Source organism: Theobroma umbraticum, unplaced genomic scaffold (genome assembly GCF_002168275.2).
Source record: "Theobroma umbraticum cultivar Fairchild unplaced genomic scaffold, ASM216827v3 scaffold_146.0, whole genome shotgun sequence".
Classification (NCBI taxonomy): Eukaryota; Viridiplantae; Streptophyta; class Magnoliopsida; order Malvales; family Malvaceae; genus Theobroma; species Theobroma umbraticum.
The window spans coordinates 6,327,576-6,353,740 of NW_018397265.1; the positions used below are offsets into that span (position 1 = coordinate 6,327,576).

The 26,165-nt window shown below is 33.0% G+C and overlaps 3 protein-coding genes across 4 annotated transcripts; 1 reads left to right on the top strand and 2 right to left on the bottom strand.

The window, feature by feature from the left end:
• Positions 1–174: 174 nt before the first annotated feature.
• On the bottom strand, positions 175–2,711 carry LOC110422611 (uncharacterized). Its single transcript, XM_021436602.2, has 2 exons — positions 984–2,711; positions 175–709 (listed from the first exon to the last, which is right to left on the bottom strand). Exon 1 carries the CDS (start codon positions 2,003–2,005, stop codon positions 1,238–1,240), a length of 768 nt encoding a protein of 255 aa, XP_021292277.1. The 5' UTR covers positions 2,006–2,711; the 3' UTR covers positions 175–709; positions 984–1,237.
• A 5,152-nt stretch (positions 2,712–7,863) lies between these two features.
• Positions 7,864–17,643, bottom strand: AMSH1 (associated molecule with the SH3 domain of STAM 1). Of its 2 annotated transcripts, none has more exons than XM_021436469.2 (14): positions 17,305–17,643; positions 16,268–16,332; positions 16,086–16,161; positions 15,842–15,994; positions 15,552–15,646; positions 12,384–12,489; positions 12,267–12,313; positions 11,662–12,001; positions 11,429–11,518; positions 11,286–11,348; positions 11,096–11,170; positions 9,051–9,113; positions 8,501–8,553; positions 7,864–8,406 (listed from the first exon to the last, which is right to left on the bottom strand). In XM_021436469.2, the coding sequence occupies exons 1-14, from the start codon at positions 17,419–17,421 to the stop codon at positions 8,232–8,234; spliced, it is 1,518 nt and encodes a 505-aa protein (XP_021292144.1). In that variant the 5' UTR covers positions 17,422–17,643; the 3' UTR covers positions 7,864–8,231. The 2 variants fall into 2 exon arrangements, with proteins under 2 accessions (XP_021292144.1, XP_021292145.1); XM_021436470.2 differs by having other exon boundaries at positions 11,662–11,992; positions 17,305–17,638.
• Positions 17,644–19,952: 2,309 nt separating this feature from the next.
• Positions 19,953–24,234, top strand: LOC110422634 (cysteine-rich receptor-like protein kinase 44). The gene is made up of 5 exons (XM_021436630.2): positions 19,953–20,436; positions 22,156–22,366; positions 22,476–22,713; positions 22,864–23,014; positions 23,765–24,234. Exons 1-5 carry the CDS (start codon positions 20,236–20,238, stop codon positions 24,134–24,136), a joined length of 1,173 nt encoding a protein of 390 aa, XP_021292305.1. The 5' UTR covers positions 19,953–20,235; the 3' UTR covers positions 24,137–24,234.
• Positions 24,235–26,165: the final 1,931 nt, after the last annotated feature.

Here is a 26,165-nt window from a genome sequence, read left to right on the forward strand (position 1 = left end):
GTCGTTTTTTTTTTAAATTTTATAAATTTAATAAAATATTTTAATAATTAAATCTTAAAGTTTCGAATTCAAAATCTTGAAATGAACAAAACGGGATTAATGAAAAAAAAAAATCGTCTCTCATTGTGTAACTTGGGTAAGGATCCTCTTCACTGTTTCATCTTATTTAAAAAAAATTAATCCCATATTTATTTGAAAGTACATCTATTAGTCAATGATAAAAGTACTTTTTAAAATAAATCCACACTTTTATATTCAAATTTGGATTCCAAAATCTACAAGATAAAAGGTAAGATACTCTTTGCCTAGTACGATACAAAGCGGGAGGCACCATTAGATCTCTTTCATAGATTTTTGAATCAACTTTTGCCATTTTTGCCTCTCTATAAATGCTACTAATAAGCCATGAAACTCGACAGGTAATTGATGTCCAAATTCCCAAGCTTATTTCTGTCGCAACTCATTACTTCCTAGCTTCTGTACATTGAAGTAGACACCCTGAGCAGTATTTTTGCCAAAAAGATGAATAATTCTATGATTCTGGTTGATGGAAAGGAGGCTTGAATCTTGATCCCCCAGCAAAGAAATCACTACTTTATGGAAATGATGGGGTACTGTGAAAAATGCTTTGTTCCTGGCCTAACACCATTCTCACAATCTGCCAAGCCAATTTGCTGGACAGAAACAAAGAGAGGGCCAGGGGCCAGGGCTCCAAACAAACAAAAGAAATGGCCCATGATTAGATTATAAGTGTGGCTGAAGCTAATACAAACAAGAAATCCATAAAGGCAGCATTCAATTATAGATTTGTTTTTCTTATAAACCATTGCATTCATCTTAATCTCTCAAAAGAGAAAAACAAAAGAAAATCTTTCATCAAGATAAAGAAACCAAATCTCTTTATCTACGTAATAATGGGTAAAGCTCAGGCCTAAAGAGACAGAGATAAACAGATCCTGACAAGCCATAGGAGAAGAGGGTACCTGTTTTCCTGTCTCCTAAGCTTGTGACAATTTCGAGATGTGCATGAACATACTTCCCAAAATCTTTCTTCTTTTGAATTATAGTATTTGTCCTGTACAACTAAGATCTCTCTCAGATTCCGTCTGGTCGAGTCTGATACAATCTTCCAGGTTGTTTGACATGACTTGGATCAGCAAAGGAATCAGCATCATCTAAACAGTCTAAAAAAAAAAAAATCAGATTTGTCTTGGTTGAAATTTGTGGACTGAAAAATTCATTTCCTGCTCTTCTTGTCTTTGCCATTGCGTAAGAAAGAACCTAAACCAAAGAGATTTGCTGTTCCTTTAGAGATGTAAGGTGGTGGCACATTTAACACAGGACTGATTCGAACACCACTGCCATAAGAATTCGCAGGGTTTTTCTTCAAAGGAGGCTTCTGCGGAAACTGATAAGCATTGCAACTAGAACAGCATGATGATGGTGATGATGATGATGAGGATGATGACTTTGTCATTGAAAGCTTTTGCGAAGTATGCTTGTTAATATCCTTTATCGAAGAGCGTTTAGGATTTGGAGCTGAGCCCGTTGAATTGCTTCGAGAAAGAAGTGGTAACGAGCAAACTAAGCTCTTTTTAATATCACGGTTGAGACTGCTACTTCTCTTGAAACCCCAAAAGGACTTGGACTGTGGCTTCTCTTCCGACTCAGAACTGGCAGGCCTTATCTGGCGCATGCTGTCTTTCTTCGAATCCCCAGCTGTGGATGGTTTCGGACGTGGAGGAAGCGAAACGGGAGGTGGGAGTTCGCATATTTGGACTCTTTGTCTCTCTTGGAGCCTGACAGGAAGTATCATTCCATTTGCAAATAGCTCATCTGCTGGAGAAGATTGCTGCTCAAAGCTGCAGATATTGAACTCAAAATCAGAACATGTCTCCAAAAGCATTGTATCCCTTCTCGATTCATTGAGTTCGATGGGTAAATCATCTGCTTGTCCTAGATCGCGCGAAAATGATAGCCTAGGACTTGTTTCCGAGCACATCATGATGACAACAACAACTTGTGGGTTTCTCACTCAGAAATCAAAACATACAAGCAAAAAAAGGGCTTGTCAAGAGGATTTTGGAGGACTTGGAGAAATTCAAGAATGGGAATACTCAGTGGTCTAGGTAAAAAAGGATTCAACTATGGTGGGCGAAGAAGAACATTTAAGTCTTAAACATTGACAAAGATTCGTTGAACCATAACAAGTCAACAAAGGAGCATGACTAGAATTCTGTGGATTTGAGGAACATAAAAGACAAAAGAGCAGCAGCTTTTCTTTTGCAAAGATTTATGGATGAAATATTCCGAGAAAATTCAGTGATCAGAGACAGAATGTTCTTTATTCTCTGCGGGGAAAACAGAGGAAGCAGAGGAAACGCTAGCTGGTTTCGAGGTAGAAAAAGACACAAAACAGGCAAACAAAGGCAGAAGACTATGATAGAAAAAATGGGCAGAGAGAGGTTCATGAGAAGCTTTGGAGTGTTGCATAAAAGAAGAGAAAGTAGAATAGCTGGAATCAAGGACAAAGGTTTAAACATGAGAAAGCTGTCAAAAGGATTATCTTCATTCAGATGCAAAGAAAAACAATTTACCCTTCCAAAGAAATCATACACACGGCGCAAATGATGGGAACAGTGCGAGCAAATTGTGGGCTTCCATGTTAGGATTCATAAGCATGGATGGCCATGAAAGAGATAACAAACAAAAACTGCCATTCCCATTCCTTACCGATAAATCATCTTAAAAAATCTTATAAAATATTTAATAAATTTAAATAATTTTTTATTTTTTTACTACATTTAATCAAATTTTTATTTTTTTTATTTTAAATTAAATAAGTTTCGTTAAAATAATTATCATTTTATATTTACGTGGTAGTAATGTAACACTAAATTAAAAAATATCATATGATCATATCATTATGCTACATTAACATATTATATCATCATCTATTATAACATGTTAATATATTACGTTAACTTTACATGATATAAAATAATAAATAATATTTTAAAAATATAAAAAAATAAAATTTTAATTGAACATAAAACTTTATTTAAAATTTTTTAAATAATTTGAATTTTTTTTAAATATTACATATATTAATTTGAAAACATAATGCAGCAAGTTATCCTCTCCCCATGGGAAAGAAAAGAGAAGTCACCTTTGTGATTGACTTTTTTGGGGTTGCCATCTCAACCACCAAAACAACCATTTATTCTTTATTTTAATAATCCTCTCATACCACTTTTTTAGGAGGGGGAAAAAAATTATAAAGTATCAAGACTCAAGAACAATTCTTCCCTGCCATGTCATGCCTAATCTTGAACAGTTGATCCATGTCAGTAACTTGAAACATTTGGAAACTTTTAGGTAGCTAATCCCTTTTATTGAAGTCATATTTTTTACCTTTCGGTGTTCGAATTTAAAGGCTTGATTGAGTTTTTTCACCTCATTTCCTCCCACCATTCACCCATGACATCACAGATTTTGGCATTGATCTTTTACCTTTGGGTTAAAGTTCAAGCTAAGATAAGAAAGAGGAACCATATTTTTCAACCCTTTGTGCCTCACCATGTTTTCCAGTTATAAACGTGGCGGTGAAGCTATTGGGGTTTTCCTTACAATTAGGGCAATGTGTCATACATATGTGGGCTTTGGAGCAACTCAGTGTTATCTCTTACTTTTACAATGTGTTAATGATTAATCATTCTAACCATTTTAGGAAGCAAATGAAAACAATTCAAGTATTCAAGCATAATCAAGCTCATTCTGCTTGTACTATAGTAGGAAGAATTCTCATACCTGACCTACAAAAAAAATGTGGTGTGACCTAGTGTGGTCCTACTCAATTTACTTAAACTAATGAGGTTTTGAATCAATCGTCGATGAATTCGATTTTTGTTTCACTTTAACTTAACTCATGCGATAAAAATAAGATAAGATTTTGATAAACATTTTCGATTCAAACATAATAATTTAAGTTTTATAACAACCCGTTTGTCGACTTTATCTCTGATGTCAATATTAGAATTTGAATTCGCTCTAATCAAAGTGGTAAAGCAACATAATGTTCAAGGTTACTTGATTCTTCATTTGAATTTGTCTCAGTCTTAAACCCCATCATCTCGACCTTAATCATTTCTCCAGATACAATTCATATAAGTTCATGTCATTAGGATGTCTGCCTTAAGCAATGAGGGGAAAAGCCACTCCATTTATTGTAAGTACATGCTGCAATGAAGTGATTTAGGCCAAAACAACAAAACCCCAAGTTAATAATAATCTCCATGATTTAAAACCAATTAATCATTGAAGAGCAGACGTGGGCATAAAGTGTTTGCATCAATTGAAATAAACCACCCACCTACCCTATTTCTTCAAATGGTGAAGAAATTTTCAAACACACACACTTCCACTTGGCATATAAGTCCATGTAATACTTAAATCAACAATAATATGATGCAAATCTTCTAATCAATAATGTTAAATCTGTCATAATTCATATCAAATTCCCACACATTTTCCTGATTTTAAATTGAAACTGCTCCAATACCTATATATTTGTTACTAGGGAGAACCTGCTCATTTGAATATCTAGATTGGCTTGATACAAAATTGAACTGCTCCAATTTGGGTCTTAAATTATTCAAAGGGTCCCTCTTTTGTTGCTAATAATTTAATGGTAAGATCAATTTGGGATTGGTTGGGAAACACTCTTGACAAGATGTTTGCTTTGCACTTTGGTTTTCTGAGGGCATGCCATCCACCATCTACCCTACAACTACAATATTATTGGTTAAATAAAATAATTGAATTGGACTACTTGAGATACTCCCATTTTGAACATTTCCATGTCTCTAATCCCAAATATAATGCAATGTTTGAGATGGTGCCTTGTGCTTGAGAGAATTGGAAATCTCTTATCCACCCAATGTATTGATAAAGTGTCAGCTTCTGAAATTCAATGCAGGAATCTTGTACTTCTTTCTGGGATGTCCACTGCTTGATTGTTTGATATGGTAGACATTGACTTCATCAAAAAGTATTTGGCCCAACCAATAAAATAGAAAAAAGCTCTATCAAAGAGATAAGATGACCAATGTTTCTATAAGGACATTCTCATAAGAGATCCTAGTGGTCTATGGTTGCTGAGAAAATTAGGAGGATGATATTGGAATATGCTGAGGATGGAATTTTGGCATGGATTGAATAAAGACACCTTTTTGCTTTATCCTCAAGCTTTCACAGAGTAATCAATGAATAAAAACATCATCTGTTCTCATGTCCTGTTAAAATTTATATAAATATTTGATCTAAAACCAATTGGTAATAATTGTAGAGATTCTTATTATATTTATATATTAAAGATGTCATCATTTTTTTTAATAAAATTAAGACTAAGTAGATCAACCAAAAGTTGTCTCCATTTCACTTAAACAATAAAGAAGTAATCGGAAATTCAGGTCTATGCAACACCAAGTAGCATGTGATTCTCAAACATGAACAAAACAAACGAACAGCACAGAAATTTGCCCTTATGAGTCGTTTTCTTCTCTGGCAGCGTTGTGTAATGTTTAATCTCCAAACCGTGACTAAGAAGCGAGATCCCAATCAGGGTGCAGACCGAGCCAAGTTTCCCTTACGGATATGAGGTCCAACATCCTCAAGGACCCGCTGTTTACCCTACTTCACCAGACAGATGAGAAATCAAGACTCAATTCATGTTCAATTCATACCTTCGGATTTTTATTTTTATTTTCTTAAGAAAATATTCGAGATAAATAGGTTTTTTTCGACCTTTTAAATAAGAATTCGAATTTATAAAAAATTATTGATATTCGAATTTTAGACAAACAAATTGACTATTTGTATCAATCCTCAGTTGATATACTTTCAAATTTCGTAAATTGATTTTAACAATGTTCTAAATTTTTAAATTTTAAATTAAAATATGTAAAGGATTTCTTGTGATAAAGAGAGGAAGTGTTTCAAACAAGTAAATGAATGCGTTGGAGACAGCAGAGAGGAAGATCACCATAGTTCTTAAAATACTAAATATTGCGACAGATAAAAGAAAAAAAAGAAAAAAATTAGAGAAAGAGACTCTAGAGGAGAATATATTAACTCTAGAAGGAAGAGAAGAGCTTGAATGACTTGTGAAAGCTATATATATAGTACTAAAAATGACAATTATAAAAATACGTAATGAATGATATTATTAAGAGCTTTAATGTTGTCTAACCGTTATTGAAAGCTAACATCAAGTAATGGTTAGAAACTTATTATGTGACTATTGAAATAATTAAGTGTAATAAAACTTGTTTTTAAGTAGAAGGTAACAGAGAAGAAATATACATGAAAAGGTACAAGCGAAGAAGCCGTACGTGAATAAGTACAAAACAAGAAAATGTATATCAACATGTACACGAAAACAAGCTAAGAAGAGAAAACACTTGTACTTCAAAAAAAAGTAATTAGGAGGAAGATTTTTTAACTACTTTCACATTTGATCTATCAAACCAAACTTTCTCAAATATTTTGAAATGAAAATAACCTATGTAAACTGTGTCATTTATTCTAGGTTGCTTTCACTGTCATTTACGTTAAATGATTATTCTATACGAAACAATTGCTCTATTTGTTTTAGTTATTTTATATGAAGTAATGCTTTACTTATTCTAATATTTTCACATGAAATAATATTTTATTTATTTTAATTGTTCTGTCTAAAATAGTACTTCATTTATAATGATTGTTTTTATTATTTTTTATATAATATTATGATGTAAAATAAATTTTTAGAGAATAAGAATTGACCAAAATAAATATTTACAAAATCCAAATAATTAGGATAAATAAAAGAAAAATCATGACAACATCAGCAATGGAGCCCTTCGATGTAAATGGGACCAGGATAGACCAGGACCACGACCTTACATTATGATACGATTTCCTGGACAGATTACCTTGTGTTAGTGAACTTTGGCATGTGAGCAATCTGTCAGAATTGAAGAATGGATATCAGTTGACAACAAAGTCCTTGCAGGAAGTGCTCATTCCTTATTCCTTGCCACCTCTGGGGACTCGTCTACCTAGGAAATCCTCTATAATATTATAAAGTCAATGGTTGAGTCAGAGTGAATGAACTTGCCTGATAAGAGTCAGAGAAAAATTCATTGGTTTTTGGGGAGTGAATATCCTGAGTGGGATAAATTACGCCCATCACTGTCTATCATTCCATATGCAGAGATGCACAAGTCATAGACGAGGTGAGAGTAGAGCAAGTCTTAAAGATGCCTTGGCCCCCATTGTTGGAGGATGATGAGAACTTGGGCAAAAAGCAAGAGAGGAGAAAAAAGGTGGTGATGGAAGAAGCAAGTCCTTTCCTTCCTTTGCTTGGAGTGGGAATCCAACAGTGGCTTTTCTGACAAAAGTTGTTTTGTGACTCTTCGCAAAAGATGCCAAGTGTTTTCCAAGCCTCCCTTCTTTAGAATACTGAGTTAAAACAGGGGCCAACTCTACTTTCTTGGGGTTGCCCCTATGAGAAAAAGGCAAGCAAAGTTTTTTATATAAATAATAATAATTATGTTTTTAACAATAAAATTTACTTAATTTTAAAATATATAAAAAAGTCTAAATGCTTGAAATGATTTTCATTAGTAAAAATTTCATATTTTATTCATTGATATTTTTAATAGATCATTTTTAATTTTTTTTAATTTATTAGTATTAATAAGATTTATAAAAAATTTGATACCATTCTAATTGCATCGATTGGCATTCATTAAAGATATTAGTTCTCACTTATATATAATTATCTTTTATTCATAAACAATTAATTTTACACTTCAAAAATATTCATAGTTTATAACATAATTATTATTTATTTTAAAATAAAATAAATAAGTATGCAAGGGAAACATAAGGGATCCAGTTGAACTAGAAATGAATCAGAAGCTCTCTTGTTTAATACATAAAGAATAGAACCAAAAGCAAGCCTCTTGAATTTTTCCATTTCCATATGCAGATTTTCTAATTCAGTAATTCCTAAAGATGGAAATGGGAAATAGTATTATAGTCTGTTCCCTAACAGTCCCTTTTTCCTTTTATACAAACAGCCACTTCTTTTACACTTCCAGCAACTGTAATCAACAATATGCACTTTGGCAAATCAACCAGCGCGTTAGCAAAACCATGTCCATCAAGATGCTCTGCATTTGTGATCATCGAAGATCGATGACATCAAACTTCAGATTGGGATTCATATACACATCTGTACAGGAACTGTAGATGGGGCCCCCATCAGGAGGTTGTTCGTGGGGATGAAATCCACGTTGCTGGCAATGTCTGATGACCGACATGCCACCCGGAGTTGTCAACCGAAAGATGCCATGTTTTCTGCACTCCAAGAGGGATGGAGAAGTTTTAACTGTAATCCAATATATAGCAAGGGATAAAAGAATTCATTAATCATCAGAATATGCATTCTCACCTCGAAGTATCCCTTGGCGCCATTACTATTGCAACAGATTCTGGCAACATAATCTAGATACACAAGCAATCATTTCTGTCAAGTTTAAGGAACAACTAAATACACACACACATACACATATTGGCTTCTCCACTGCAAAGGTCTAAGTTCCTAGACATCCTGCTTAAGTGTGGATCTCGAGCTACTAAGAGAAACTACAGCACAAGACAGCAGGAGATTTTCAGATTGGCATGCTGGAAGTAACTCCTGCCAACATATTACAAACCCCATCCCAAATTGAGGAGGAGAAAATGTGGTTTCATAAAGTACTGTTCTCTTCCAGTTCACAAGCAGAATGCTACAGAAAATACAGCCCAGTCCTATGCAATTTACACTGATTTCTTCCCTTCCCTGACAGTTTCTTGTGCCAGACACTGTCTCTACCTCCAAATAGCACTGACATCAGTGAAATTGATGGCCAACATGGCATAGCAGCGACCTAAGCGAAATAACTGACAAAAACATTTCCAAAATAACAGGCATTCTTTTATAATGATACGAAGAGGCAGACCTGGTATGAGTAGTGAGTGTGAAGATCAATTGATGACATGAAGCACGACTGCGTAGGATGTGTCTGGGATTGAGACATAGAGAATTAGTTGGTCAGCATAGAGACTACAATACAATTATCCCCCCAAACATTAAAAAGATATCATTCAAGAAAATGCTATCAGACATGCAGAATGCCAATTAAAATATAAAACAGATCTCACAACCAACTTGCAATGTGTCAGATAATATGAACGTCCTATTCTATGACTTGGAAATAAAAATAGATTTCATTTATTTACTCCCCCTTTCCGTCCTACAATGGCAAACATGGAAAAGACGTTGGTTCTGCCCATACACATGAGACAGAACAAGAAGACAAAATGGAGCTACATAAGCTTCCGTAATATACCTAACACCCCTTTATTTTTATTTTTTTTAATTTCCACTGTACAAAAAGAAGGATTAGAAGGTATGCCTCAGCTGGCCCTGTACAAGGCAGGCACATATGGACTCAACTATTTTTTGTTTCTGTTTCTTTTGTCCTTTTACCAATTTGATAAGCATTTAGAACTGAGAACACTCCAATTGTCTATATTATAGTTGCCTTCAATTTAAACATTCAGCTTAATTACATTACTACCCCTATATATGAGATTAATTTCATTTTACCACACAAACTTCAACTGAAGCATTGTTCCCACCCCTAATCCCTTGCAATATGCTGCCATAAGCCCCATGCAAAGACTTCAGTGCCACAAAGGGTAGCCAATTAGGAACTTAGCATTCAAAAACTAAATAGCAAAAAGAAAAACCACAACTGATCATAACACATTTACGATAACTTTGCAGGATAATGTCAAATTTAGATGAGAAAAAATGCAAGCGGTGATTTCTTATACCAAAAATAAGGGTGCAAATGTGCCAAGTTGAACCAAAGCGATTTAGCAAAGCTGTGTCTCTCTTGTTGCTTGAAAAAATACCTCTCAAGTTGAGCTTAAAAACCTTGTTTCATTTGGGCTCAGTTGCCTTTATCTAGCTCTAATGCCTGGCTACAAATTAAGGGCTAGACTAAGCCTTCTCCGTGGCAATAAAATAATCACAGCCATGGTGGCCCCTACGCTTATGCAATCCTTCAAGTGCTGGATTGCTTCAATTCAGTGGAGAAAACGCAAGAGGAAGGGGCATATTTATGGAGACAGGCCCCATTTATCAAGTGCTCATTTTTGGGCACATGAAAAACCTTTTTGTAAAACATATGTATTAAGATTATGCATGCCTTCTAATCTATGCCACACCTACTTCTATATTATAAATATCAAATTCATGATTCTCATTTTTTTAAAAGGATTTTAAAGTTATTAGTGAACTTAAGACAAACAAAACAAGGTTTTATCAAGAATTTTCACAAGATTTATTCATGAACATGAATGTGCCGAGCTCTCCTATATTCCAGCTCAACTCATTCGTTCATTAAATGAGGTTGAAATTTTTGGTTCAAATTTGTTCATTTAACTTGATAAATTAACACAAACAAGAATTAGTGATACCTTTTTGCAAACTATTGAAATAGCATGCTAATTCAATCAGACACCTAACCAGAAACATATAATAAACACAAATGATACAATGGACCTAAAAGATATAACTAAAAAAAATGTATTAATGCAAGAAAGGCTTTGAGTTACATAAATGATGAGTTACTCAAGTTTGAAATTTCTAAATGTATTAGCTATAAAATAAACACAAATATAAATTAAATATAATACCTACTTATATATGTATAATTTACCCTACATATATGATCAAATCCATTTTCTATTAACTGCTGCATCAAGTTTGACTTGTGTCTTGAGCACATTACTTGACTGAGATGACAATCAAGCCAAATCAAGTCAAGCTTCAGTATCTCAAATATTTTTCAAGCAAAGGTCAAGCTTTTCACTAAATTGGCTCAGCTTGGCTTAGCTCATTATGCCTCTAAATGCAAACCTCTAGGCTGTAGACCATTGTGACCAAGCAGAAGTCTAAATATAAAGGGAAGAGAGCAGGCTATAAAACACTTACATGAATCCACCCCAGGGGGAAGAGAGATTTCTTATCCTGTACTTCAAATATTTCCTCCTCATTTGTTGTTTGACACTTCATAAAAAAAAGAACAAAATCACATAATCTGCTAAAAGCAGAACAAAAAAGGAGAGTCACAGAAATTTGATTGATGCATAGATATGGTAAATCCACAATGAAAGCACCATACCGAGTCAGATGTTGATTCCTGCTTCGGGATAATAAGAGCTGTAACATAGAACTTTCTGTTTTTCTGCAAAACAGTATCACATTAAAACTTTTGTATTGCATCGTGTCAAGACTAAGCAAAGGTCTTATGGTATTAGTACTTACAAGCGAACCTGCAAGGACACCACAAGTTTCTAAATTCCTATCAGTGTTTGATTTAGCCAGCTTCATGAAGCTTTCCATCATTGTGGTTGCCTGCAACATACAAATGCCAAGTCAAGACATTGGGGGTTCTAGAGGATAATAAAGCATTAAAAGGTCCTTCATTGTCATTCCAAGAAGCCTGACTCTCAATGAAGACAACTTAAGAATAAAAGTCAAAAGAAAATGAAACTTACAATGTGCAACTGTAGAGGAGATTCAGAATGAACAATACCATCTGCCAAGGGATTCTCTATCCTACAATCTGTCTCGGTGACCTGGGAAGATATAGCATGAACCAAATCCTGTACTTCTGCAAGTACAGGTGGAGGAGATGGTTGTCTGGTAACATTTATATGAACAGGGATGGTTTCTGATTCATCAAAAGAAATCATAGGACAAGGTCCATCCACATGATACTTCTGACTATCACCAATCGCAAGAGTTAATTCTGTGTTCGGTACTTCAGGTTCTGAGTTGCTATGATCATTCTTCCCTGAAAGCTCATTTTCTAAAGGCTGCTGCAACCTTTTTACACTTAAATAGCATCAGATAAATATGTATTCAAACCATAAGCTTCTCCAAAGCAATCAATATAAATAAATTAATAAAAAGACATTAGCATCATGCACAAAGGGCTTCTTTAAAGCTTCAAATTTTACTTCAAAGGCAATATGCTGCTATTAAATAATCTTTGATGCCTCCAGAAATTATCTTATTTTCCTCCAACACTAATCGATGTAAATTGAGATCAACAAGAAGTAAGAATTAAGTACTTCCAAAACCAATTAAAGGGACTGACCTTGGGATTTCAACTGGAGTAAGGTCAATGTTGCTAGGATATTGCACCTGCAGTAAGAATAGAAATGTAAGTGAAGTTTCTTAATGAGGACCAGAAATTAGGAAGATATCATCATACCCCTATATTGCTCTTAGGTGGCTGCCACCGCCCATAAAGCCCATTTGGACCCAAAATAGAATGTCTGGAGAGCGTTTCCTCATTTGGACGCAGCAGGTTTAATGATCTAAAAGAAGCAGGAAAACAAGTAAAAGTTGTCAAACACACTTTTCCATTGCAACATGCGCTAAACTCAGGAGGTTAAACTCCAGATTCAATTCCTAAGACATAGAAAGGCAAAGCTAGCAACATTTAACAGTACAGAATTTGTGAAGCAAAACCCAACAAATCATCTCTGTAATAAGATAAAATATAAAATATAAACTAAAATAATAGAATAAAATGCCAAAAAGAAACTATAATTTTGAATCATTTCTTGCAATATTGCCTTCTTATGACAATATTAAGCAGAAACATAGGGAAGATATTTAACCTCTATGCAATATACATGATACTTAAAACTTCAGATGCTATCATCATTCAAGAAAACCACATAAAAATAGACAAATAAGCAAAGCAATAGTGGTGCACCATGATACAAGCCTTGCAGCAGCTCCAATAACAACAAATTCACTATAGCCAAAGTATTAATTGGCAACAGAAAAAATAAAAAATAGAATTTTTCTACAATGTGAGCATAGATATGCTACTCAAAACTGAACAAGTCCTCAAAACAAAAGGGCAAAGTGCCAGGTCTTTATCTGACGCTTCCACCACTTGAAGCATTGCTTTAACATCTTATGGAAGCATATTAATGAAAAGGAACTTTGACTTTAAGGGCTCTAAATTGCAACATCGGAGAAGACAGGAAGGACCTAATTATAAGTGAGACAAGGGATTACTGGAATTGAAAACTAAAGACAAATACTTTCTGGATACTGACAAATGAGTAATGATAAGCAATCATTTAAAACCAACCAGAAAGATCCAAACAACCAGGAAACTGGCATAAAATAAATAAAAGAGACATGGAAATAGCTACATGATAGTCAATAATTTCATCATAAAAGGAAAAAAAAAAAAAAAGGAAGGGTTTGGGGGGGAGTCTTTTAAATCGAAAAGCAAAAAGGTAACTTCTAATAAATCAAAAATAAATACAACACTATTAATTCAAGAGAGTAAGCATTTATACTGAAAGCCAAAGAATGAAGCAAACTTGGGCAATATTAGTTCTGTCCGGTAATTAGATATAGGATCTGATAGGTCAATTCAAATATACTCCAAGAAAATCTAATCAATATGCACAAGCTTGGATCAAATTACTCCAGATTTAGGGCTGGGACACAAGGTTTGGTGGAAACAAAGCTTCAGTTACAATAACAGAAAAGTCTAACCCAAACACCAACTTATGGGCAGAGTAAGTTGTCCTTATCACTACTTATACCACATGCAAACTAAGCAAACTAAGACTCACTTTATTTGGCAACATATAACTTTGTACAAGATATAAAATTTAAACACAATCAAAGCAATCTTCTAATGAGTTTTAAGTGATTGCATGACAAAATGTTTCCACTCCACTATTTCACCATTTAAAAAGAAAGAAAAGAATTTATATTTAATTGCAACAGGGTCAAAGGTGAAACAAGACTGAAAACTGGATACCAGTTTAATACAATTTAAATAACTATGAAAATTTTTTCTCCCATTTGGCGTAGATTTAGGATAATATGGTAGTTAACCTTATAAATTTACTGTTAATTTATATTTGAAATATTATTAGGGACGTTTGACGGTAGAGACCAAATATGGAGCTTAAAATATATTGCTTCCCCATGCCACTATAATTCCCTTTCAGAAATTGAACAAATTTTGGGAAAATAAGAGTGAATTACAATTTTCTTAATTAATGTCACAGAAACAAAGGATAATATGGAAAAGTAAAGAATTATATGCCCTTTTGAAATACATAATTTATTTTGGAGATCCTAAAAGGTAAAAGAAGAGTAACATTGGGACAAATGGGTACCTTTGTGCATTAAAATTAACCAAAATGCACATCTTAGGACCACACATACTGTTATGAAGTGAAACTTAAAATGTTTCCAACACAAAATCATTGCTTACAGCTCAAATTTATCTCTGCTAAATAGAAAAAGTAAAAAGGCAAACCTTAGGTAGCAAAGTGTCCACTTCCACTCAAAGAAAATGGCAAAAGCAAAAATACACCTAATTACAGGACATTGACCTGTAATTCACCCAAAACTTTCACCATAACACAGACTAAGTATGTGATTAATATGTCCCTTTCATATTCCAAGCAATCTTTATATTTCACACGCTTCTAAATATGTGATTATCGTGGACCTTTAAATTCAAAGAGACCTTTATACTTCGTTCACTTTTTTTACTAGATGCATGCATGTAATTTCATCTATTTTTCCTTTTCAGAGCCTACTACAAATCATAGCTTTGAATTAGCACTTCAAAGGATGAAGCACTGAAAAGACACGATTATATTCTATACACAGTTTAGTGGTAAATCTAATACTCTAGTTATACTGTTTCATCCTTTAATCCTCCAAATTACAACATTAGTCAAACATCATTTCCTTCGGATTCACAGAGGCATCATAGAATCCTATTATCATTACTTCCTCATTCTCAAATTTCCATTTTGATGTATCCAGCATCAAACAATGCCATACTCCTCAAGTCTGATGTATATAGAATACCAGAACAACTACATTATTAAAAACTTAGAACAGAGAACCAGAAACTGACCTAGATAGCAGACACAAGCTTAGCAATCTTTCAACTATCATTAACAGAATAAAGCTAGGTTCAGATAGAATCAACAAATAAATATTTCACCAACCACTGAAAGTCAAACTGTCATTTTTTAAATTTGGGAACATGCATATAATTATTTCTAAACCAATATTTTGTTAACAGACATATTGTCAATATCGTAAACATTTGATGAAATTAGAATAGCCATAAAGCACAAGCTTTATCAAGTTGCACAGAACCAAAGAGTTCAAAAATGCATGGTAGATACTTGTTTAATGCTGTCTACTGTAGCACACGGCTGTTCAACATTAAAAGGCTAATGAGAAGATGGGGAGGAGATAAAAAGACCGATATAGACCTTTCTTTCCTACTGAGGGGCAGAAACCAACTCTTTATTTCAATACTGAACTCTATGCAACAGTAGTGGGAACCCCTAAAATTAAGAAAAAAACTTACATTCTGCTGAATTGCTCTTCCATTGGTTTGGCATAAGAAAATTGCTGAGTTCTTGAACCATAATAATCAAATTCTCGTGCAGCTGGTCTAACTGCCTGTCAGATGAAAAACAGCATTCATTTTAATCAAGCAGGATTTACAAGAGTAAAAGAATAAATCAGAAATCGTGCAGCAATAATTATAAAAGAACTTTAACTCTGCCTATACTTCAGGATGATCAAAGGCAGTCACAAAATAAATAAATAATAAATTAGCAGCTCATGAGCCAAATTAAGAAGCACTGACAGTACCTTTGTCGCTCCATAGTATGTCAAACTTTGGTTTTTCACAGAAGATTGCTGTAATGAATTACTTGGATATGTATATTTTCTGTTTAATTCACTGATCTTTTGTTGCACTGCTGGCTTCAAATCCTCTAGCTCACTCAAGGCATTCAGTAGTTTCTACAACAAGAATTTGAAATCAAATTTCATATCAAGCCTTTAAAAAAATAATGGATATGCATAAAACAGGGGAAGGGAGAGAGAGAGAAACCTTTTTCAAGTAGACCTTTTGGTTCTGCAGAGATGCTCTATAATCTCGATGGCATGGTATTGTTTCAGAAACCAAACTGAAGGGAAAAAAAAAGCTCAGTGAGGTGAGGGTACAAGTAGCTTTCGCATTTCAAATAAAAATTAAGAATTTTATAAGAATCCAGAATGAAGTGTCTTTCTTACCTTGAAAACCTTAGAAGCATGATGTATAGATCAATAATATTCTTCTCAGCTCGAAAAATATCAGCCTAGAGAGCATTGAGCATACCAAAGAAGCCGGATCGGTTAGAGAAAGAAATTAATAAGTCGCAGTATTAAGAAAGAACATACAAACATAGTGCAGAATAAAGAAACATGATTAAATTCATGTTTGGTACTTAAAGCGTGAGCAGCCAAATATTTAACAAAATATAAGCAAGAATCTAAGGGAACAGCTTTACTCATAAGTCCAATCATTACTACATATGCATTAAACCCTAAAGACACCACAATAATCCATCAACATTCCAAATCCAAAAATAATCCTTGAAGAAAGTTCGGAATAACTCATTTCTCAAGTATCAATACAACTAAACAATTTGTTTCACACATACAAAATTTTGCTGCTTTTTAAAAACTCATTACACTCCAAATGACTTCCTTAGCTATTATTTTACAGTTCATTGCCTAACTCTCTCACTAATAATAACCTACAAAAAGGATCTAGAGACTTTTCTTAGCTTTGAACTGACATTTCCCAACTTTTTATACTACTCTCTACATTTTAGTAAATGGTATCACAAAATTAAACAACTCCTCAATATAAACACATACAGAACCCCTCCCCCCCTCCCTTCCTCCCTCACTAATACACAACATGAGCTTATCATTAAAATATCTCTTTCTCAATTATCCATCAAAATTCACAACCAAAAGGAGAAGGAAAGCCAAATTTGAACTTTAGTTCAACTAGGGTTAATAGAATTACGCCAAATTAATTGAGTACATCATCAATGATTGCATACCGTGAAGCTAGAAACACCTACCTGAACTACTATAAGATGTTGCCATAACCTTTTATCACTGACAGCATTACAGTAATTAAAATTTTCCCTCCAAATTGAAATTACATCATACCTCCATGTGGTTATTATTTTTGTTATTTGCTTTTCGAATCCAAAAACAAAAAGTAAAATGTTCATTCTACGGAAAAATAAAAAAATTTGATAAAAAAAAAAAACCTGTTTGAGAATATTGTCGGCGATCCGGTAGTAATACCGGAGAGAGATCCGATCATCAACATCGAGTCTTTGCGCACTCGCCGCTATGTTTATTCTTCTCTCCGTCGAAGACCTCATTCCTTTTTCTCCTTCAAATTTCCTTTCTTTCTTTTCCTTCTCTGATTAGCAAAATAATGTTCGACGGATCGGCGTAGTCCGATCAGCGAATCAATTCGGAGACCGAGGACCTTTGAGACATGCCGTCAACGGCGGATGGGGCGAGAAGGAAGGGACAGGGTACAAAAGAGAAAAGTCATTCTGCTATCTGGTGGGGGCAATTATGGAAATACGGAAACTCCTATTTCGACATTTTCGCTACATTACCCATTGTTTGGCCGCAGGATTTCAGTATCCCGTGTCCGCCCACGAATAACTCGATTTTAACACGTGTCATGTGTGCTGCATTGGGTGACAATTTTTGTCAAAGTTTGAATACTTTTTGTAGTCTACCAAAATATCGGATTTAGGTAACATCGTCAGGGCTCTTCTATTGCATACGTCGACGTGGATTTTCAATATTTAGATATATTGGTGTATTTTTTAAATTATATCATTTTATATAAAAAGTTATGTTTTTTATATAAAAAAGTTGTGATTATTAAAAAATTACATTAATTGAAAAATTATGTCACATATTATGACTATTAAATTGTAATTAATTTTTCACGTGAAAAGTTATAACTTTTAATAAAATAATATATTAAAAAAATATTTTAAAATTTAAAAATTATGAAACAATTAAAAATACTATAACTTAAAAGTTTAAATATAAAAATTATATTTTCATATTGCAACTCAAATATTATATATTGTGGTATAAATGATTTTTTTTTTTAAATTAATTATTTAAATAATAATTTTATCAAAAAGTTGTGTTATACAACATACAAAGATGTTTTTAAAGAAGAAACAAGAAGTGTTATGTTCTAAATAAAAACCCCAAAAAATAAATATAAACATTTTGAATTACCATTATCTTTCAAATAAATAAAACTCCTTATAACATATTTATTGAAAAAAGTAAATTTTAAGGTCAAACAATTTTACAAATCTAATTATATCAAATTATCTATTTTCATAAATACAAGATGAAATTAAACGTTAGTTTTATTATATGCCTAAAGCCATTCATGTAATTCATCCTTACATAACTAGAGACGAAATAAGTCTTAAAATAAGATATACACTTCAAAATAAATTTTATGGATTCTTTTTAAATTTCATATAAACCCTATTAATTACACCAAATATTAAACTAATAAACGACATAATTTAGTTGTATAATATAAGTTGATACACGAGATAAACTTTTCCTATTATCTTTTAGGTTTTGCTAATATGTGATTTAAGTACACATTTTAACATTATTATTTAAATATTATCTTCTTTTAATGTATTGATCACATTTTGCTAGCTAAGGCATTTAATACAATTATTACATATAATAATATTTTAACTATCTTTAAAAACTATTTTAAAGCACTCATTCATAAAACTCTTTTTAAGATCACTAAATTATTTTTAAATTATGAGAATTAAAATGATATGCGTTCTAAATCTTAAGAATTAGAATGAAAGCTACTCTTCAAGGAAAGCTCTCAATACAAATGATTAATAGTACACAAAATATACAATTGATAAGAATTTTGTAACATAATGAAAGAAAATGACTTGATTTTACTAAAAAATTATTGTCAAACACGTTAAGATCATGGATACTAATTTTCCTCCAATATTAAAGCGGGCGTTGAATCAAATTCTCAATCAAATCAAGATGAATCACTTAAAATACAATGTTGAATAAGCATTAGAAAAGAAAAAATATCTTAAATATCGATCGTAAAATTTTTAAATTTTTAAAACAAAGATAAAAAATATATTTAAAAATAAATAAAACTTTATCATAATTAAATAAATACGCAACGACATTTTGCTCCCGTTTGTGAAGTTGGCATATTTAAAAATTGACTTTGAATCAATTTTTTCCTATCTGCCATTGACAACAGTTTCTTTGCGGGCATTTACGTATTCCGTCTGCATGGGAGAGCCTTTTACGTGCGTTATTGGCAAAGGTTTAGGTGCATTTGACAACATTAACATGGGTCATTTTCAATCATTTAATTGGGATATTTGCAATTTTTTCACTTAAAGAAGTCTAAATTTAATTGAATCAGGGGTTTAAGTCCAAATTTATCATTTTTATTTATAATGATAAATTAAATTTAATACTTATTTGCATTTGAGTATTTGATTTAAATTTTTTACTTAAACAATGAGTTCAAATTTGTATTTTTCAAATAAAAACGAAAAAAACTATTAATTTTTTAATGAGTGTAAGTTAATTATGATACTTTTTAATTTGGGTTGAAAATAGTTAAAAATTAGAATATTTTAAAAAGATATCTATTATTTTGAATATTGAAATATTTTATATAATTCTTTTAAGACGTTTGACTGTGCTAAATGCTTTGGATAAAATTGTAATATAAGAAAGAACGTAGCATAATTTTCAAAAAAAAAGAAGGAAAGAACATAGCAAGAAATGGGAATAGAATCAAAAAAAAAAAAAAAAGGAAAAGACCCCGAAATTGAAGAAAAACCTGCCCCTCTGATTTTTAAAACCAAATTCAAACATAATTTTTTTGTTTCTCAGACTGAGTCAAACCTATAAACTTTGTAGTCAATTTTCTTCTCAATAAAGGCCAGCAAGAAGACAAACCAGCAACCTTAACAACAACGCGGCAAATCTTTTCCTCTTCCGCAGCTCCTTTTCCTCTCACTGTCTTCTTTCTCCTTCTTCTTCTTCTTCTTCTTCATGATCACACTCCTTTTCTGTACAACCGCCACTTGCCCCAGCACCCTTGCTATTCCTGCCAGCCGGCTCAGTCCTTGATGGGCATCTTCGCTAAACTCTTTTCTTGCATCAAGAACCGCCTCTTGGCCGCACGAAGTGGCTCCGCCGGAGAAGACGACGCTGACGACGGCCCCGACGCTGACGGACTTTTCTTCGAGCTTAGTGCTCTCCAAATTGCTACTAATTTTTTCTCTGAACTTAATCTGCTCGGTCACGGTGGCTTCGGTCCCGTCTATAAGGTACGTGTCCTAAATTTAGTGGGTTGTTGCTGTCAACTATGGAAAGTTTTGGTTTTTTTTTTCTTTTCTTTTAAAGAAATAATAATAATAATAATAATAATAATAAAACCTCTTTTGGCTAGTCAAGTAAATTGTATTTTATTTCCTTCATTTAAGGCAATGCTTTGCTGGAATGGAGCTGGCGTTTATTAGCTAATACGAAGTCAAACAAATTTCAGCTAATTTTAGTACATAATTATTAGTATTTTTTAAAAAAATATTTTGCAATTTTTTATCCTTGGAAAATTAAAATCATAGTCTTTAATCTTTCAAAACTTTCATTTGCTTTGGATTCAAGGGTATTTTCTGCTTTTGATTCTGGATGCAAACAGGAAGTGGCAAATTCAATAACCCAACAGCATCTTTAGTAATTTAGAACAAATTCACCAATATTATATAAGGAATGGATCACTTGCATTTCATGATCCAGCTGCAGTGGTTTGTCTCTAGGATGCAACAGGGCAAGTTTCTTTGCTATAACATTAGCAACACCAAAAAATTTTAAGCAAAAGCCTGTTACACCACCTTTTTTGTGAGAGCATTTAGGACGAATGGGACTTTAACATATAAGGACAAGGATGATTGATGAGGAATGAAGATGAGTGTGGGAGGGATGGCGAGAAGTAGCCTTTCAATTGTTGCCTACCATATCTCACAACATAAAAAATTTAGTGAACAAATTTGCATTGAGGTGGCATTGGTTTGAATTACTATAACGACTAAGGATTTTTCTAGCTTTCTCTTGATCTGGGATTTTAGAATTTATTTTTGAAGAAAGACATGGTCTGAGTGTTTATATCCAACAAAGTTGTAGTAGTGAAAGAGAGCTTTTTAAGGAGCGTCATCTGGCCATAATCTTCATAGCTACAATGTGGGTGAAAACTTGCACAAAATCTCATGTGCCACCAACCTAATTCGAACCTTCAAATAATGGAAAATGTTCTTATGCTTCTGCCACTTATGACATCCCAACAGATACTGAGAAACCATTAATGTTTTTTCCTTTTCTATGTGAAGATTGGACCTAATTGGAACCATGTGATCTTTACACAACATCTAGTGAGTGGAAGCTTTTGATCTTCAAACTAGAATTGAAAGAAACTAAAGATACCTTTTTCAGGAAAAACTCGAGACAGCAAATCTCTAGTCCATTGACAATGTTAAGCTTAAATGTAGTTCTTCCTCCATCTATTGTCTTTTAGTTGTTTTTCCTTATGGTGCAATTCCAACAACAATAATAAACCTCGGTAGCAAAGAGGAGCATAGAAACAAGCAAAAGAAAAGGACAATATCTGGAAACTGTTGTTCTGGTAATAACAACTTTTCCATAAGAACAGATGTTAGGGAGAGTCCGTTGCCCTTGTATGCATGTGTATACTGATACATTGCCACACATCCTGTGTTGCTGTGTATGGAGCTCTATACCATGATGCCACCTTTGTCGGTTTCCAGTTATCTTATCTATAAGGTGTCTAATAGTCTCGTGCTGTCTATCCAACAATGTCACTGAAACAATCAACAGATTAGTAATATATAAAGAACTTAACTTAAGTTAAGCCTACCCCAATGCCTCTAGTTTCTGTAATTTGATTAACACTCCTTGTTTTGCTTGGGTTTGGAGGGGATGGAGGTGATTGGAGAATTGTGAAATTATTACTCATTGCAGCTTATATCCTACAGGGTTTGATGCCAAATGGCCAAGAAGTGGCTGTGAAGAAGCTCTCACTGGATTCGAGACAGGGACTTAAACAATTCACTAATGAGGTGAAACTTTTATTGAAAACCCAGCACAAGAACTTAGTGATATTATTGGGATGCTGTGCTGAAGGACCTGAGAAGATGCTTGTTTATGAGTATCTGCCAAATAAAAGCCTTGATTACTTTCTCTTTGGTAAGAACCCTTTTGTATGCCTTCACTTCGGTTGCCAAGAAAATTTACAGACTGAAACTCTTATAGATTGTTTGGTAAATTAAGACTCAGTTGTGATGAAACCTTTTAGGTAAGTATAAGTCTTCATCCTTGGATTGGAGAACCCGATTTCAGATAGTCACAGGCATTGCGAGAGGTCTTCTCTACCTGCATGAAGAGGCCCCTGAAAGGATCATCCATAGAGACATTAAAAGCAGTAATATATTGTTGGATCAGCATTTGAACCCAAAAATCTCAGATTTTGGCTTGGCAAGGCTCTTCCCTGGGGATGATACCCATGTAAATACCTTCAAGATTTCTGGCACTCAGTAAGTAGTTTTTTTGCTTCTATTCCCATCTTGTTCTTATGTATTTGTCCTTGCAACTTTAAACCCTTTTTTTCTCAGTTTTGTCCTGGGTTAATTTTATCATTAGCTCAGAAAGATAAAAATAAGTAAACCCTTTTTCATTGCCTGCAGTGGTTACATGGCTCCTGAATATGCCATGCATGGGTATTTGTCTGTGAAGACAGATGTTTTCAGCTATGGAGTTGTGGTCTTGGAGATAGTAAGTGGGAGAAAGAACCATGATAGCCGTCTTGGTGCAGAGAAGGCAGACCTCTTAAGCTATGTAAGTTAAATTTATCAGAAAAATAGCTCTGAATGTAAATCTTCAAATCCTTGTCATAATTAGTCTTCTGCTGTCTAGGTGGGCAGGGACTTATACCCTTACAGTAACATTAATTTTGGTGTCATCACAAATAAACCACAAATATTTTGCAAATTTTTGAATATGAAGACAAGCATTACTGCATATTTAATCCATTTGTTCAGATAACTTTATTTACATACATTATGAATGATTTCGATTTATAGTATAGGCACCTTATCTAATTCATTTCTTCATCCTGCTAGAAGTCTTTGCTCGAACCTTTACTACTTATCCTAGTGTTCTTTTTAATGTCACTAATCATTTGCAAATTTCAAAACACCTTCTGGAGCCCTCAGAGGTTGGCTGCCAGTGCCACCAGTGTCTTGCACACTGTTTTTCTGCTTTCATCTGCTTCTCCAGCAGTGCGAAGCAATATCATTCAGAATCCATGACATGTTGGAAGGATAGGCCATAAGTATCTGGCATCTGATATTTTGCAGTCTTCTAGACATTTCACATCTTTAATGTAAGCTCTTCTTGTTGAAATTCAGAAAGCTTAAAACTTATTGCCATTGAGGTAAAATCTGATAGGAAGTGCTGTAAAATTGACTCTCCTTAAAAGGGCCTAGTTAGGTTTCCAGATTTAAGCCTAAAAAGGTGCTATGATACGAACAGATAAAACATAATTCATAAGTTCAATCCTGACAATTTTCATGCTTTCTTACACAGGCATGGATTCTCTTTCAAGGAGGAAAGTCATTGGATCTAGTTGATCCAACCCTTGACAAGTACAATCGTGATGAGGCAGCAATGTGCATTCAGCTGGGCTTGTTATGTTGTCAGCAGACCGTTTCTGAGAGGCCGGACATGAACTCTGTTCATCTCATGCTTTCAAGTGATTCATTTACTTTGCCGAGACCAGGTAAACCTGCAATTCAAGGCCGTGCAGGACGGTGGACAACAACCTCCACCTCTGCTTTGACTAGTACTAATGCTAGTAGCATGAACACTGGTGTCACGAGGGTTTCGGGAGGCAGTAGTTTTGTCGAGGATTATTCTAGAAATTCTATATCTTATTCTTCCATTGATGAGGGTAGATGAGCTACTAGAGCTACTCATAGTTCAGTGTAATTATATCTATAGTAATCTCATATAAAGCCTTATTATTAATATAATTTAATGTTTATTATATATTTTAATTTGTTTGGCGATGTAAATTTCTTAAACTGAGCAAGCCAACTGAAAGAATTTTTTAAAATACTTTTAAAATTTTGTATGAGGCTCGGTTCATCTATTTAAGTTCATTTAATTTAATTTTTATTAATAAAATAGGAAATAATTTATTTTAAAATATTCCGTTATTACCACATTTTTGCACCTATATGAATAAAAAATTTAAACGTTGACTTTGATTTTGATGTTGATTTATTTCTTTATTCGTTTAATAATTTTCAATTTTTTATATTTTGATTAATTAATCCAAGAGGAAAGAGGACAATAACCAAAGTCAAATGGAAGGTTGACTGGGTCCTGATTGGTGGAGAAAGTGTTAGAGGTGCAACCAATTAATGCCAACCCATTTCATTGGCCTGTCCGTCACAGTCAAGGCTGTGACTGTCCAGTAACTCCCGCCAACTTTCAATTTCTTTTATTTTTTTAAATAAAAATTGTCACAATAAATAAATAAATAAATAAATAAATAAATAAATAAAATCATTGAGAATTTTGAAGAGAGTTCCCTCCTGAATCACAGATCAAGAGTGAGATGACCCAAGAAAGCACGCAATCAGCTAATAATTGCACATGCACCATTACCTTATATTATTAGCTTTTCATTGCATAAATAATCATTTTTAGTAAAGTTTTTAATTTTATAAACGAGATTAAAACATCATCGTATTTTTTTATTAAAATATATTTAAATTTTATAAATTATTTAAAAAATATTAAATATATTTTTATTATTTTTAATTAAATTTTATATTTTTATTTTAAATTAAATATATTTTTATAATTAATTATAAATTAATTATTATTAATTAAAATATTATTTATATTTATTATTAATAATTAAAATATTATTTGTGATTTTATATTTAAGTGAATTTAACATAAAGGTGGAATTATTATTTATTATTATATATCAAAATATTACATTAATATTTTATGTTATAAAATAATAAATAATATATTAATTAATTATTAATAATAAAAAATTCTTTGATTAAAAATAAAAACTTTAATTAAACATAATAAAGAATAAAACCTTATTTAATTTTTTGAATAGTTTAAATATTTTTAAATATTAAACCAATAAGTACTTTTGTATTTTTTTATTTATCATATTAAAAATTACCTCTTTTAAACATAATAGCTAAAGGCTATAATATATTTTTTCTTGCAAACCACAGCTGAAAAAATAGTTTTTTTTTTCTCTTTTAATAGGTTATAATAAATAACTTGGAAAAAGAAAAGAAATAAAAAAAAAAGGAAAGAAAACTTTTGGAAAGGCGTTTCTACTTTCTGTTTTCTGCAACATTTGGAAGACAAAAAGCTTGAACAATACAAGGCAAATTTGGTGCCAACTAGTGACCGACCCACCTCGTTTGAGAAGAGACAGAACTCTCTCTCTCTCTCTCTCTCTCTCAAACAAGAAAATTCAACTGAAGATCCAACTTGGAAGCTGTTTGCAGTTGTTGGGTCCTTCTCATTTCTGAGTAACAAAGAGATGATGAAACTGAATCCCAACTGGGAACTCAAAAGCTGCTGCAACCATGAACAAGTAGTCTTTCTTGTCACTGTCGCTGTCTGCACTGTTGTTATACTAGCGGTACATCTCTCTCAGCTTTTCTTCTTCTTCTTCTTACCAAATCTATGCCAGTTTTTCTTCTGTCTGATAAAAAAATGCCAATGGGGGTGCCTCTCTTTCTTGGGTTATGTTTTGTTGTAGTTAAAAAGTAGGAAAAGTGGGTGATCTGGGTAATTGTTGTTTCTTTTGGAATTGGGGAGGTGAGTGTGCTTGAATTCTTGAGCATCCAAAAGGTGTTGTTTTTATTCATGGAAGTTTTTGCTTTTATTCACTAAAAGCAGGTTGGTTGTTATTTCTTTTAAAGTAACATTGAATTTTTTT